The 15,001-nt window shown below is 36.2% G+C and overlaps 1 protein-coding gene across 5 annotated transcripts in view; it reads right to left on the bottom strand.

The window, feature by feature from the left end:
- Nucleotides 1-15,001, bottom strand: part of FOCAD (focadhesin) — a 322,164-nt gene that overhangs the window by 59,758 nt on the left and 247,405 nt on the right. For all 5 annotated transcript variants that reach the window (XM_073021655.1, XM_073021653.1, XM_073021657.1 and 2 more), the window contains 4 exons: nucleotides 12,452-12,560; nucleotides 9,796-9,912; nucleotides 6,633-6,871; nucleotides 3,139-3,228 (listed from right to left, as the gene is read on the bottom strand). In XM_073021655.1, coding sequence (XP_072877756.1) covers nucleotides 3,139-3,228; nucleotides 6,633-6,871; nucleotides 9,796-9,912; nucleotides 12,452-12,560 — 555 coding nt within the window. The remainder of the gene's footprint in view (nucleotides 1-3,138; nucleotides 3,229-6,632; nucleotides 6,872-9,795; nucleotides 9,913-12,451; nucleotides 12,561-15,001) is intronic.

Raw genomic sequence — 15,001 nt, 5'->3', positions numbered from 1 at the left:
TAATCTGTTAGTTCCTAGTGAAATGAACCCCAGAGGATTCATCCCTGAGGTTCCAAAACACGTGGAAGTCCAAAAACCTATGATGTAGCACCCTCAAGAATGTCATTATTTCCAAAAGCCTAACAAAACCATATATTCACCCATACAAGTCACATAGACTAACTGAAACATTAAATATCTCATTAAATGAGTGTGTTTAACACTTTTTTGAGTATTCTTTTTTGATTATTCCTTTTCATTTTTATCTTTCATTACTGAAATGAGAAAATAAATTTTAAAGTATTTAGTGTAATAGACAAAAATCCTTAAAAACCATGGGGTTAGCATGAGGAAGGGAAAGGTTCTTAATGCTAAGCAGGTTGGTAATCCCTGATATAATGTGTTTGCTTCCATTTCTACTTCTTAGCCACGTTATTTCACAGGGAAACATAAATCATTAGTCAAAGGCCCTCTTAGCCCAATCAAATTTAAATGGCCTCAACAGATCTTTAAAAAGATTAAGTTGGCTGGGCAGGGTGGCTCACGACTGTAATCCCAACACTATGGGAGGCAGTGGCAGGTGGATCACATGAGGTCAGGAGTTTGAGACCAGCCTGACCAACTGGCGAAACCCCACCTCTACTAAAAATGCAAAATTAGCTGGGCGTGGTGACGTATGCCTGTAATGCAGCAATTTGGGAGGCTGAGGCAGGAGAATCACTTGAACTCGGGAGGCGGAAGTTGCAGTGAGCCGAAATTCCACCATTGCACTCCAGCCTAGGCAACAAGAGTGAGATGATGTCTAAATAAATAAATAAATAAAAAATAAAAAGAAATACTTTAAAAAAAGATTAAGTCATGCATCCATGTCCCCATACATGTGCCTCGTATGACAAACATAAGTCAAAACTAAGGTCTTAGTAATATAAGGTGTAAGCTGCAAAATGACAGTTGTTACTCTGAATTTAAGCAATTTGTCTATTGCTGAAACATGGTTTTCAGAACAAGGAAGCTTTAATTATAAGTTTTTTTTATTATTTATTACTGAAAACTCTCTGCAAAGGAATTCAAAATCACATCCTACAAATATTTCTCCATATGAATTTTAGGATTGTTTTTTCTAGTTCTGTGAAGAATGAAGGTAGTATTTTGATGAGAACTGCACTGAATATGTAGATTGCTTTTGGCAGTATAGTAATTACCACAATATTGATTCTACCCATCTATGAGCATGGGATGTGTTTCCATTTGTGTCATCTATGATTTCTTTCAGCAGTGTTTTATAGTTTTCCTTGTAGAGGTCTTTCACCTCCTTGGTTAGATATATTCCTAAGTATATTTCCAAATATCTTTTTTTTTTTTTTTTTTTTGCAGCTATTGTAAAAGGGGTGGGGTTCTTGATTTGATTCTCAGTTTGGTCACTGTTGGTATATAGAAGAGCTACTGATTTGTGTACACTAATTTTGTGTCCGGAAACTTTGCTGAATTCTATTATCAATTCTGGGAGTTTTCTGGAGGAGTCCACGTAGCCAAAGCAAGACTAAGCAAAAAGAACAAATCTGGAGGCATCACATTACCTGATTTCAAACTATACTATAAGGTCACATTCACCAAAACAGCATGGTACTGGTATAAAAATAGGCACATAGACCAATGGAACAGAATAGATAACTCAGAAAAAAACCCAAATACAGCCAACTGATCTTCAACAAATCAAATTTAAACAAAAAACATGAAGTGGAGAAAGGACACCCTACTCGACAAATGGTGTTGGGGTAATTGGTAAGTTACATGTAAGCTTAATTGGCAAACTACATGTAAGAAAATAAAACTGTACAGAAGGATCCTCAGCTCTCACCTTACCCAAAAATCAACTCAAAATGGATCAAGGACTTAAATCTAAGACCTAAAACTATAAAAATTCTAAAAATAACACAGGAAAAACCCTTCTAGACATTGACTTAGGCAAGGATTTCATAATGAAGAACCGAAAAGCAAATGCAACTAAAAACAAAGATAAATAGCTCGGACTTAATAAACTAAAGAGCTTTTGCACAGCAAAAGGAACAATCAGCAGCGTAAACAGACGACCCACAGAATGGGAGAGTCTCTTCACAATCTATACAACTGACAACGGACTAATATTCAGAATCTACAACAAACTCAAACAAATTAGCAAGACAAAACCAAACAAGCCCATCAAAAAGTGGGCTAAGGACATGAATAGACAATTCTCAGAAGAAGATATACAAATGGCCAGCAAACATATGGTAAACTGCTTAACATCACTAATGATCAGGGAAATGCAAATCAAAACCACAATGCGATACCACCTCACTCCTGCAAGAATGGCCATAATAAAAAAATAATAGATGTTGGTGTGGACACGGTGAACACAGAACACTTCTACACTGCTGGTGGGGGTGTAAACTAGTACAACCACTACGGAAAACAGTGTGGAGATTCCTTAAAGAACTAAAAGTAGAACTACCATTTGATCCAGCAATCCCACTACTGGGTATGTACCCACAGGAAAAGAAGTCATTACATAGAAAAGTACTTTCACATGCATGTTTACAGCAGCACAATTCACAATTGCAAAAACGTGGAACCAACTCAAATGCCCATCAATCAATGAGTGGATAAAGAAACTGTGAGATACATACACACACACACACACACACACACACACACACACACACAATGGAATACTACTCAGCCATAAAAAGGAATGAACTAGTGACATTCACAGCAATCTGGATGAGACTGGAGACTATTATTCTAAGTGAAGTAACTCAGGAATGGAAAAACCAAATGTCATATGTTCTCACTCATAAGTGGGAGCTAAGTTATGAGGATACAGAGGCTTAAGAATCACAAAATGGACTTTGGGGATTCAGCGGGAAAGGGTGGGAAGGGGGTGAGGGATAAAAGACTACAAATTGTGTGCAGTGTATACTGCTTGGGTGATGGGTGCACCAAAATCTCACAAATCACCATTAAAGAACTTACTCATGTAACCAAACACTACCTGTTCCCCAGTAACCTACGGAAACAAAAAATAAAAATGAAAAATATTTCTCCATAGCATGCAAGACTTATGGCAGTATAGGAAGCAATGTCTAAGTACCTGTGAGAGTGGAAATAGGAACAACATACTTGTATTCAAGACTAGTGTCAAAGCAGCAATTTTCCAGGGCATCCAAAGACTTCATCAGAAGAAGGTTCATCTCTTGGCCAGATATGTCACTGAATAAAGATCAAGGGGAAACAATGAATTATTTAAAATTAGTCAACTGTCCAAAATGCTTAATACAATATTATTCTCTCAATATTTTACTGGAAATACCAGCATTTCTCTTTTAAAAAGTAACAATACTGATGAGTTGCATATGCTTATTTTGTAGTTACAGAAACTAAGTCTGACAAATTATTCAATAATTGGGTTTCTGAGCAGAATAATCACTTGCAAACCGAAAAACACAAAATCTCCTATTTTTGATTTTTCTCAGTCTATTCAAATTTTAAGTCACTGAAAAATAAAAAATAAACTCAGAATTCCAAATTAATATTTCTAAGAATGCTTAAGTGATTTTCTTCAGAATATTTAACCTATTAAGCTGACATTATCAATAATCATGCTAAACCTCTTTCTTGCAAAGACTGTCACTTCTGATTTCATGTCTCAATTGTGGAGGTTGTAAATTCTATTCCTTTACTTACATTTTTTTTTAAGGGGAGAAAATCCTAGACCTATATGTGTTTGCATTTATACAGCAATTGATGATTTTATAAATGCCTGGGTGTGAAGTATGACTTGCATAGTAAAATAAAACTTAAAAGGTTCTATGGCTGTCCCTTCAGGCCGATTTGTGGGCTTCATCACTGACATTTTAGTAGTGAGAGATTCCTACATCTTAACTCTCATATTGCTACTTCAGATCATGCTAAGTGGAATGTAACTCCAGGAATGACAACCAGGCAGAGAGCACTTTTTAAAACATTTTCCCAAACCAAGACTACAGCAGTTTTGCCCAAGGTGAAGGATTTTTTGCAATGAAACAAACGCCCACACGCACACTCCTCACATCGCACACACAGACTTAATAGCTTTAACTAAATAAATCCTATAAAAGTTGTCCTTTGGAGTAAAATATACTTAAATATCCTAAACAAATGCTAAACAAATCATACTTGTATTTTCTGGCGGTTATGACAGAAGCAAGAAGCTGTGGAACAATATTCAGGAGTCTTCTGAATAAATTCTAGATTGGAACTTAAATTCAAGAGATTTTTCAAAAGCCTTAGCAAAAAACGAAATGATTTTCATAATTCTCTCTCTCTCTCTCTTTTTTTTTTTGAGACAGTTTTGCTTTCTCACCCAGGCTGGAGTGCAGTGGCACAATGTCAGCTCACTGAAACCTCAGCCTCCTGGGCTCAAGCAATTCTCATGCCTCAGCTTCCAGAGTAGTTGGGACTACAGGCATCTGCCACCATGTCTGGCTGGTCTCAAACTCCTGGGCTCACGTGATCTGCCCACCTCGGCCTCCCAAAGTGCTGCAATTACAGATGTGATTCATAATTCTCTTCTACATGGTGATTTCTTAGTCTCTGAAAAACAACATACTGTCCTAATTCTGTTCCCATTAAAGGACCACATTGGGACACATTTGATGTCACTGACTAGTCAAAATCAACAGCTCTCAAAACACTTGCTTTTAGAAAAAAATTTAAACTTTCTCCAAAAGTGAAATTATCTGTTAGTATTGTTACTACCTGGTAAAAAAATTTATTAGTATCAAAAGGCAAATATTTGAGATTCCTCAATTCCAACAAATTGGGAAGGTGGGAGCCATGAATAGTTATATTAGTAATGGCATTACTAACACACAGACTCTAAGTAGAAGGAGGATGCTATCAAACACAGGAACATTAGGGCAAAGTTAAAATTTGTAGTTATTCAGTGGGTGCTCAGCTAAGGAAGGAGCTTCCTGATGTCTTTGCCCAGGGTTTCCTTCAGGTGTGAATTCAAGTTAGACAGACAGGAGTGGAAGACAACCTAGGTAGCAGGGTCAAGAGTTCTGGGGGAATCATCATAGGTTTCTCCAGGGAGCATGATTAAGTTAACCACAAATACAAGCTTGTCAGCCTAAAAGCAGCAGCATCTCCTCCTAAGTTAGTGAAGAAAGTAGTCAGAGCCAGAATAGGATGAAATGAGTTGCCTCGAATTAAACTGCCACGGCTCATTTTTAGTTGCAAAACATGTTGCTTGAAAAGATACCAAAGAAAGAGCATGAACACAGATGGTGAAGAGACTGTCATTTGTAGCATACTAGCAAAGGGAAAAAAATCACTTTCAAGTTTTAAGTCTTTAAAAATACTTTGTGTTCTGTCACACACATAAGATATGTAACAGTCAAATCACATGCAAAGGGCAGTTTTTTATTCATCTCCAGAACAAGACCGATGTTTATTAGTGATGGTGAACAGGACAAAACGAATATTCTGGCCATATTGCACTTATGGCCTCAAAGACTAAGAGAATCATCCCAATCATCTGACAGATGTTTCTAAGAGCTGAAAATGATCATGTGAAATATGGTATTCCCCCAAATCAATAGCAATTCACATAAAAGTTTCACATACTCATGTTTGTGAACTTAATGGTCTCAAACTGAAATAAATATAGCACAGTGTCATCCAGTTTATCCACACCAACACCAGTTCTTGCCTTTGGACAGCTAATTTCTGCCAACCAGGAATTTAAAAAGAATCTAATATCACAACAGAATGCCTCTCCCTATTATCATATTTCCAATGTAGGAAAACAGGGATAATTCCAAGTCACTGACATCAAAATATTCATGATAAGCAAATATTCATGTTGTATCCCACTACAATCAATGTAGATATATAAAATTCTAAGACTTGCTAGAAAATAAAGAATAAGCAGTATGAACAACAAAACAAAAGTAGACTTATGCACTAAAAAACCTTTCCGATTTAGTGGAATTTTCCACCTGAGTCTATTCCATTAGCTCCATTCAAGGGTCAAGTTAGCAGTCCAAAAATGAGCAATCAAAGTGAACAAAGCACACAGTATAATATGCACAGATTAAGACTCTTTAAGGATTATAAAAATGTGGCTAGGGCACAGGAAAAAAAGCAATATTTAAAGTCGGGTACATGTAGTTCTCAGGTGATTCAGTGATTCCCAACACCCCTTAGGCACTAGAGATATGCCAATCCTCTCCTCTCATTTTACATTGATATCAACAAAAGATTGGCAGTTATTTTCATCCCATATAAACCAGAATAAAAGAAGCTTTTTACTTACAGCACCATGAGATTAGACTTTTCTCATGTCCACCACACGTAGGTACCTGCGGCTTTCATCTAAGCATGAAATGATTTTCAAGTAACCAATCACTTTAATACTAGCAACTCTTAAAATACATGAACACCTCCATGATGGTATTTTACACAGATAAATTTACTCATAAAGAAGAAGAAAGGATCAACTTGCCCATCTCAGAAAGTTTGGCAAACACATGTTGCTCAGATACAATGTTTATGTATAGGTGTGTACGGGTACAAAATCCTTTGCAAAAAATCACAAAGAAGAAAAGCAGGAATATTTTAATAAACTGTACCTGAGTTTCTCTTCACACAAGCGAGAGAGAAACATCCCTAAAGCAAGGCCCATGTGGATTTGCACGGCTTGAGACTCATCAGCACTTGGTTTCCCAGGTAACCTGGCAGTCAGCATGTTCAGGATTTCCTCAACCTTCTCTTTGCAAGAGATAATGAAAACTGGCACAAGGAGAGACAAAGCCGTGGCGGCAGCAGAACGGGCAATGGCACTAGCTGTGTTTTCACCAGAATAGGACTTCTAGGACATGCCAAAGAAAGAAAACAGGGTTAGCCTTTTATTTACAACGTGAAGGAAGCATACCTATCAAAAAAGCACTATAAAACCACACAAGCCTCTCTTAGATCCACCCCAGCCGACACCCAAAATAATACACTTTTTAAAAATCCAAACATTTTCGTCTATAGATTATGTTTTCATTATTAATGAAATATTTTGCTACTAAATAATCAATTAATAATATCCTTTTAAATTTGAAAAACCAAATTACAAGTGTTTTCCTTTTAAAGGTTATAATTCCCTCACTATAAGGCTTGAAACAATTTCAGTGTTCCTAAAAGCCCACATGCGTATATATTTAAAAAAAAAAAAAATTTGAAGCTATCTGAGCTTGGACAAACCAGCAAGTCACATTATAAATGTCCATAAAGCTAGGAGTTTTCCAGGAAAGAAAGGAAAAGAGAGGAAAAGAATTTAACTTTAGTATAGAGAAACAAGTATAAATTTAACACAGGGATCTATTGGCACATCTCCCAAAATTTTTTGGTGGGAACACTTCCCAGTAGATGGATTATTTCCTACAGGGGGTTAATTCCTTTTAATTAAAAAGGAAGTTGAAATCCTAAAAGCCTTTGGTTACAAAGCAATAACCAGCTATTCAAAATGAAATGGAGAGCTCTATATGCCCCTTCCTACATGTAATTATGGGAAAAGAAATGAATAACAGCCCTAATAAAATGACAGAGCAGCTGAATATGAACAGCTTCTATAAGAATCCCATGTTAGAGAGTTCTACCAGACATTATATATATTTATAAATATGTCTCAAGTGGGAAAGAAAGCCCATTTATCATTCCTCACTATTATCCAATTTAAAATTTCAGACACACCATAAGGACGGTGTTGTCCCTTGCAGTCAAAGCACATTAAAATGTGTTTTTAATTCTAGACCCATTTGCTCTCTAAGCTTTGGTACTTTAAGGATAAAAATCAAACATACTAAGTTACACTTTAAATTAATATAGCACTATTTTAATGATAATGTTACTCAAAACAACCCAGCTGGTAGCACACAGGAAATAAAGTGACTTTTAAAACACGGCTTTGAAAAGTATGGTAATGCAAAATCTCACAAAGGTAAGAGGCAATCAGAGCTGACTAGTAAAGAGATTATTTTTATTGGTTTGCAAGAACTAAGCAGCATATGAGAAATTTCATACAGTGCCCTGCTCTGGTGAGTATCTGAACTAGATAGTTATTACAAAGACCTCTACATAAGCATCTAAAGTTTTCATTCATCATTAAAGAAATAAGAACACTTCTGATAGAAAATAAATCATCATATAGCAATTAACTTTTTGAGTAAAATTTACCTTCTAATTTAATTCTACACCATCTCATAAGTCATTTTTTTTTTTTTAACCTTGACTACGGTTAAAAATCTAGCTCTAAACCCAAAGCGCCTGATGAATACATACCCGATCTTCCCAAGGGCAGGAGGACAGGGGCACACACAATATACAGAGAAGACTTTCGGCATTGAGGTTTTAGGCTAAATTCATGATCTTAGCAACAGTTCAGAATTTGTATTGTATTTTTATTAAAATCAACTATAATCCTCTGCCACTCAGCTGATTGTCCCATGATCATTATAATTCCCTAGGCAATGGATAGTAATAGGGTAGAACCAAAATAGTTCTACACAGATATAGAAATAAAGCATGTACTACGACCAATAAAAGGAAAAGGAAACCTAAACAAAAAAGTGTTTTCTCATTTTGCTTCAAATCTTAGAATACAAGCATGAAGACAGAGGACAGGTAACAGGTGGCTTTTTTTTTTTTTGTAATGATCAACAACATTACTTTGTATTTACAGAGTATTTAACGGTTTTCAAAACATTTTTACATAAAATATACTATTTGATCTTCACAGTCTTTTTAGACAGTTGGCAAAGCATTAATTTTTACTTTCATTTTGCAGATAAGAAAAATAAGAATGATGAAGTAAGTGTCAACAGTCACAAAAACAAGAAAGGGGGAGCAAGGGCTACAATTACTACAGATGATATTGTTCAATTCCTTCATTTTATAAATAAGGACAAAAAGACTCAAAGAGGTTGAGTGAATTGCCCAAGGTCACACAACCTGAAATGAAAAAAAAAAAACTATGGCTAGAAACTTGGAGTCCCCACATTTCAGACACCGTTTATTCTACTACAACTGTAGCTCTTGACCCTGACTACACATTAGAATAACTGAGAGAGCTCTCAAAATGCTGATGCCCAGAGTTTATCCACGAGCAATTAAATCAGCAGTGGGGACTACACATCAGTATTTCTTTTTATGTGTGTATATATATATATATTTCACATGTTATATATGCATATGTACATACATATATTAATATTTATAGACATTTCTTATAATTTATATGTAATATTTCCATATTTTATATATATAATATTTCTTGTGTATGTGTATTTAAAGTTCCCTAGGTGATTCTAACAAATAGCCAAGGATGAGAATCATTATACTATATAATGGATTTCTTTTTTTTTTTTCTTTTTTTTTTTTGAGATGGAGTTTTTCTCTTGTTGCCTAGGCTGCAATGCAATGGTGCAATCTTGGCTCACCACAACCTCTGCCTCCTGGGTTCAAGTGATTCTCCTGCCTCAGCCTCCCAAGTAGCTGGGATTACAGGCATGCGCCACCACGCCCGGCTAATTTTGTATTTTTAGTAGAGACAGGATTTCTCCATGTTAGTCAGGCTGGTCTCGAACTCCCAACCTCAGGTGATCCGCCCGCCTCGGACTTCCAAAGTGCTGGGATTACAGGCATGAGCTACCGCGCCTGGCCTTTTATATAATGGATTTCATGTGAACAACTGATGTCCTAAGAGTCAACCCTTGAGTTTTCTGATCATGTTTTATTTCTTGCACTTACATAATAAAACCAGGAGAGAAGCCGCCCTCTGGGTTGGTAATGGCTATCCACAATGACCAAGAGTGTATCAAGTACCATGGAAATCCACTCTTTCATTGAAAGGAAATTAGGTTGAACCTGCAGATGAAATAAAAACATGAAATGATTATGGAAAAAAGAAAACAAATCTAAAGATTATTTCTAAATCCAAGGTGCAACTCCCTTCTATATTAAACAATAAAGTATTATCATAAAAAAGTAAATTTCATCTGCTTGGACTATGAGCTTGCACGTATGAGATGTACAGGTAGTTGACAAATACACATTTTACCCTCACCTGTGCCCCAAAAGAAATAAGGTTTACCTTTTATGAACAAGTTAGCAGAAGAGGATAGATGCTGCAAAACAGAACTATCCAAGAGCTCTTCAGAGCTCTCCTGCGTTGAGTGAATCATAGTGAAGATAATATGGAGGTTAAAAGGACAGATGTGCAAAAAACACAATTCAAAAATTCTCATTTCTATGACTTCTTATTTGACAAAGGAGGCAATAAACATCCCACAAAATTCTGATCAACATCTCTAGCATTTCTGGTGACTATTAACATTTAGTTGTCATTTCAAGCATCTTGACAACATTCACCTAACTCACTGAAAGATTAGGTAGAAAACATGAATCATCTTCAGTTTGACAAAGAAGAGGAAAGAGAACACGAAACCAAAACAACAAAATCCCACTCATTAAAAATAAAACTTGGTTATTAAAGTCACTCATGACCATGGATGTCAAAAGCATTCATTAACTCACATGGTAACTGGAATTATTGTAATTCCTTGAATCAAACATGGCTGTCACATCTTCAAATTTTTTGTTGGTGGTCATATGCAGGTTTGAATAATGTTTGAAAGTTTCAACTTTAATTAAATAATGAGGTCTTGAATTTGCATTGAGTAATAGCTAAACGCAAGGTCATCATGAATAAAAGCAAAGCCCTATCGTTGGACTGTGTGGTTTCTCAATGTGTGTTGCAGTGTGTTGGTGTGGAGGAGAAAGTGAGAAAGGCTGGAACTCAAACTCTGAGCTAGACCCCTTTATTACTGGGGAAAATACTGTATAACTGGTAGTTTGACAAAAATAACACCAAAGTGAAGGGATCATTGAAAGGGGCATTGACTTTTTAGGTTGTAGATCTATGCAGCATGTTGCCTCTGTTAAAATATTCCATGGCTCTCTGAAAGACATGAAACATTTCCTCTCTATAAAATTTCCATCTTTCTTATCAGTAAGATTCTAAGTTTAAAATTAAATTTTCATAGGGTAATTAACTAATATCATTCATGTAATAATCCCTTGGCCTCTTTCCCTTCCCTACATGTAATATATATCCATGGCTTTTGCTACACAGCACCAATTCTCTGTTTACTGGTAGTAGCATCCTTTGCAGAGTTCCGTCTTCCCCCCTATTTGAAGGTTAAATGCTCAATCAAGCTAGCTGTCCTACACTATCCAAGGGGTAGGCTTAGGACCCAAGGGACTCTGAATTTTAAGTAAGTGATACAAGGACAATAAATGACTGAAGTTGTTCTCGCCCACTGGAGGTGGTCTGCTTAGATGTTTCGTTAGTACCTGTTGCCTGGACTCCCCAACTTGCCTTGGTTCTTGTTTTTCCCAAAACTCAGTTTTTAAGCTTTGCCTTCAATTCCATGGGCTTCTAGATTCCATATACTTCCTGTTCCTTTTTTGTTTAAATGAGTCATCAGAGTTGGTTGTTTTTAGTGTACCACCAAAAAAACCCACAACAAAAATAGAATACAGCTAGCCCATAAGATACTCCTTGAGGACAAAGACAGACTGAATAGTTTTGAATGGTTATTATTAATGAGGGCTTAGTATCTACGAGCTGTTGTGCTTCATATATATTAATTCATTAATCCTTCCAATAATCCTATCTGGTGAGTATTGTTATCCCTCCACTTTACAGATGGGGAAATAGGTTCTGAAAGAGGAAATTGCTACAAATAGGCCACAGAGGTAGTAAGTGGAGGTAATAGGATCTAAATATAGGACTTTCCTATTCCAAAGTCTATATTTTTTAACAACTCAGTTATGTCGTCTCTATATGATGATGGCTACCAGATAATGAGACTTAAAACAAGAATAAATTCATGCCTTTTTATTTAGACAGATATGAATTATCCAAGAAAGTACATTGGAAATGAACAGTGGCCAGCTCACCACATGTTTAATTAAGAAATAACTGCCTTGCAAAAATTAATAGGCACTTTGTCATTGACATCTACAATTAAAATGCAAAGTACATTTTTTTCAGTCAATAAACACTGCTTATTTATCATTTTGACAGCATTGTTCACTTTCAGTAAGCCTACTTAACCTTGTAAGATTGGTTACCACTGATGTAAATACAAAAAGATAAACCCTATGGCATAACATTGGCACCTTCAAATAGATATGACCACTTAACTGTGATGGAGAAAGGAAAACAGAAAAGCAGCAAAGTTAGGAAGATACTAAGGCTCACAGTATAAAGACCCATCAAGTACTATAACTTGGTGCCATAATCACAGAATCTAACCTTGTAAGCCCAGGGCCAGGCTACTTAAAGCCAGGCTTAAAAAGACATAACCAAAGCCCAATTGTTTAAATTACCCCAACTAACCTCCAGGAGCCCGTCAGAGTCTGAGGAGAGGCTGGCTTCATGTCTAGACACGACGACAGCAAGGCTGCTTAGAGCTAACAGCGCATTGCCTTTCACTACCGGACTCTCCCTGTTCAAAAGGAAAAAAAATTCAACAGAGAACTTTGGTATTAACCAGGAGAAGAGGAAGAGTTAATATAGGAGGGTAGAAGAAGTCAAAAAGCAACTTGTATTCCTTCACAGAGTCTTGTAAATGCAGGTCTGTTTGTTCCCTGAGGCCAACAGTTTCTTTCCTTCCTTCTGACTCTAGAGTTGATTCTGAACTCTTATCAATGTAGTATGGGTCATTATGCCTTTTTATAACTTAAAAATCCAAGCTTAGTAAGTTGTTTCTTCCTAAATTTTTATTTCATCATTTAACATTACATTTCCTAGGCTCTCTTTTGTGTCATTTTTGGCCTATTTAAAATTATTGATTCGTTCTAAAAACATAACTAAGACAGTTATGTCAATAAGCCCAGCCGAATAGAAGGCTCTTTGGCTTTTCTGAAGCACTGGTACGTTGAACTGGCTTCTAGCAAACCACTTCAGATTGAACACCTTACAATTTGACACATGGCAGCTTTTCTCACTCATTATTATCCTCTCCTTCTTTCTCTTAATATGGCAAAGCTATCAACCTGAAAGTCAGTTTGAAATATAATTTGGAGACCCCAGATAAAATACAAAGGAAAAAGCGCTGTTTTTAGACTATTTGGTCTGAAACTTGCCTTTTTATATCATCTAAATGGTAACCTTCTAATATTAGCAATAAACTCTTTTGTTTGACTTCAGAATTTAACACAAAAACCTGAACCTTTTTAATATACTTACCACTTGAAAATGTACATTTAATATTATTCCATAATTCCAAGCTGATCCTATAAAGTCCCCTATGGGACATCAATGAGATGCTCTAGGTTTGCCAATTCTGTTATAACAGAACTCCAGCAATAAGAGCACCCATACCATCAGATTGTTCAGTTCTCAGTCCTATGATGTGGTTTCCCATGAATACAGACAATGTTCCCCAAAATTTGGACTTGAAACTTGAATCTGAATTCAGTGCATGATCCAAGAACCACTTCCTGCTTACCTCAGGGCAGGACTACAGCAGATGTGAGGGATAAGGAAGATTTTCAACTCTGCTCCCTTAATGAGCCTAGTACCTCCAGTCCCAAGCCATAGTCTCAATTGAACACTGAGTCAGTGGGTATTAAATTGTTGGCGCACACATGTTTTCTTGCATTTCTGCTTCCATTTGGTAAGAATGGGACTCAGGACTTGCCATTAACAAATCCTTCCATCTGCCTATTTGCCCATCCCTCCTTCCCCCTCTCAGTCCCACTTTAGAGTGGTTTAGCTCTGTGAAGGCTTGAAGTCTTGATCATTTTGTTCACCCCTCCTCCACTTCAATTTATTCCTCCATGAGGCCCGTCAAAAGTTAATAAGACATCAACATTTATAATGGGGAGGGTTGGAGGAGAGAATGGGAAGGAAGCCTTGAGGTCTAAGCAGATGGCTCCAAGTTGGGTTTTGCTAGAGTTCTGCAAAGAGAATTACTAAGCACTCATATAGCTAATAAGAAAACACAAGGAAACAAGGTGGGATTTGGTCACTCCTAGGTGCCCTAGCCATAAAATCATTTAACAAAAACAAAATTAAATATTTTATTTCTAATAGTATCTCTTTCTTTTAACAGAATATCCTGAGGCCTTTCCTACTGTAAAATGGTCATGAATCCCTAAAGCTGAGTTTTAAAAATAGTTTTAAATTCTGAGTGAGCTGAGAATTAGAGTCCCAGTTTTATTATCCTGCAGAAAACATGAGGTCACTAGAATCTGGATATCAAATGTCATAAAACAAATACATTAGATAAGATAACATAAAAAGTTATTTTTAACCCCAAAATTCTGAAAGAGAAATTAGCCTCAGTTTTAAAACAGTACCAAAAACTATTTTATTTCAAATCCTTCACTAGTCTTGACATACCTGAGTATGTATTGTTCTTAAGTAATGGAGAAAAATTTATTTAAAACCACTGGTAATAAGATCTTTGGTTGCAGAATGAACGAATATTTGCACAATAATCTTTGAATTAAAAACCTAGTCCACTCTACACAGTGCAGCCCTAGGCCAAGTTACACATTTCACAAAGGTACCATGACTAACTTTTCGCATTCCCTTCATGCCTGCCACAATGACTTATGGATAGAAGGTACTCAATACATACTTAGTGAAATGAATTCAAGGAGGAGCTGGAGAGGTGGGAATCTATAACTGGTTCAGTAAAAACTCATCACCTTGTTGCTCAATAACTATCCGCTAACAGTCAAATGGCAACAACTAATTTGCATAATAACATGTCAGCATCCATACAGTATTTATTTAGGCAACACCACTGACATTTTAATTAAATTGTCCTTTAAAACAAAATGATGTTATTAATCTAATTAAAAAGCACAAGGAAGGATGAGTTACACTGATGCTTTCTTACGGACAAAGTATTACATTACATATTAGTAAAGTGAC

This window comes from Chlorocebus sabaeus, chromosome 12, assembly GCF_047675955.1.
Source record: "Chlorocebus sabaeus isolate Y175 chromosome 12, mChlSab1.0.hap1, whole genome shotgun sequence".
Taxonomy (NCBI): domain Eukaryota; kingdom Metazoa; phylum Chordata; class Mammalia; order Primates; family Cercopithecidae; genus Chlorocebus; species Chlorocebus sabaeus.
The sequence above is the reverse complement of the archived record's forward strand: the minus strand, read 5'-3'. Positions and strand labels throughout refer to the sequence as shown.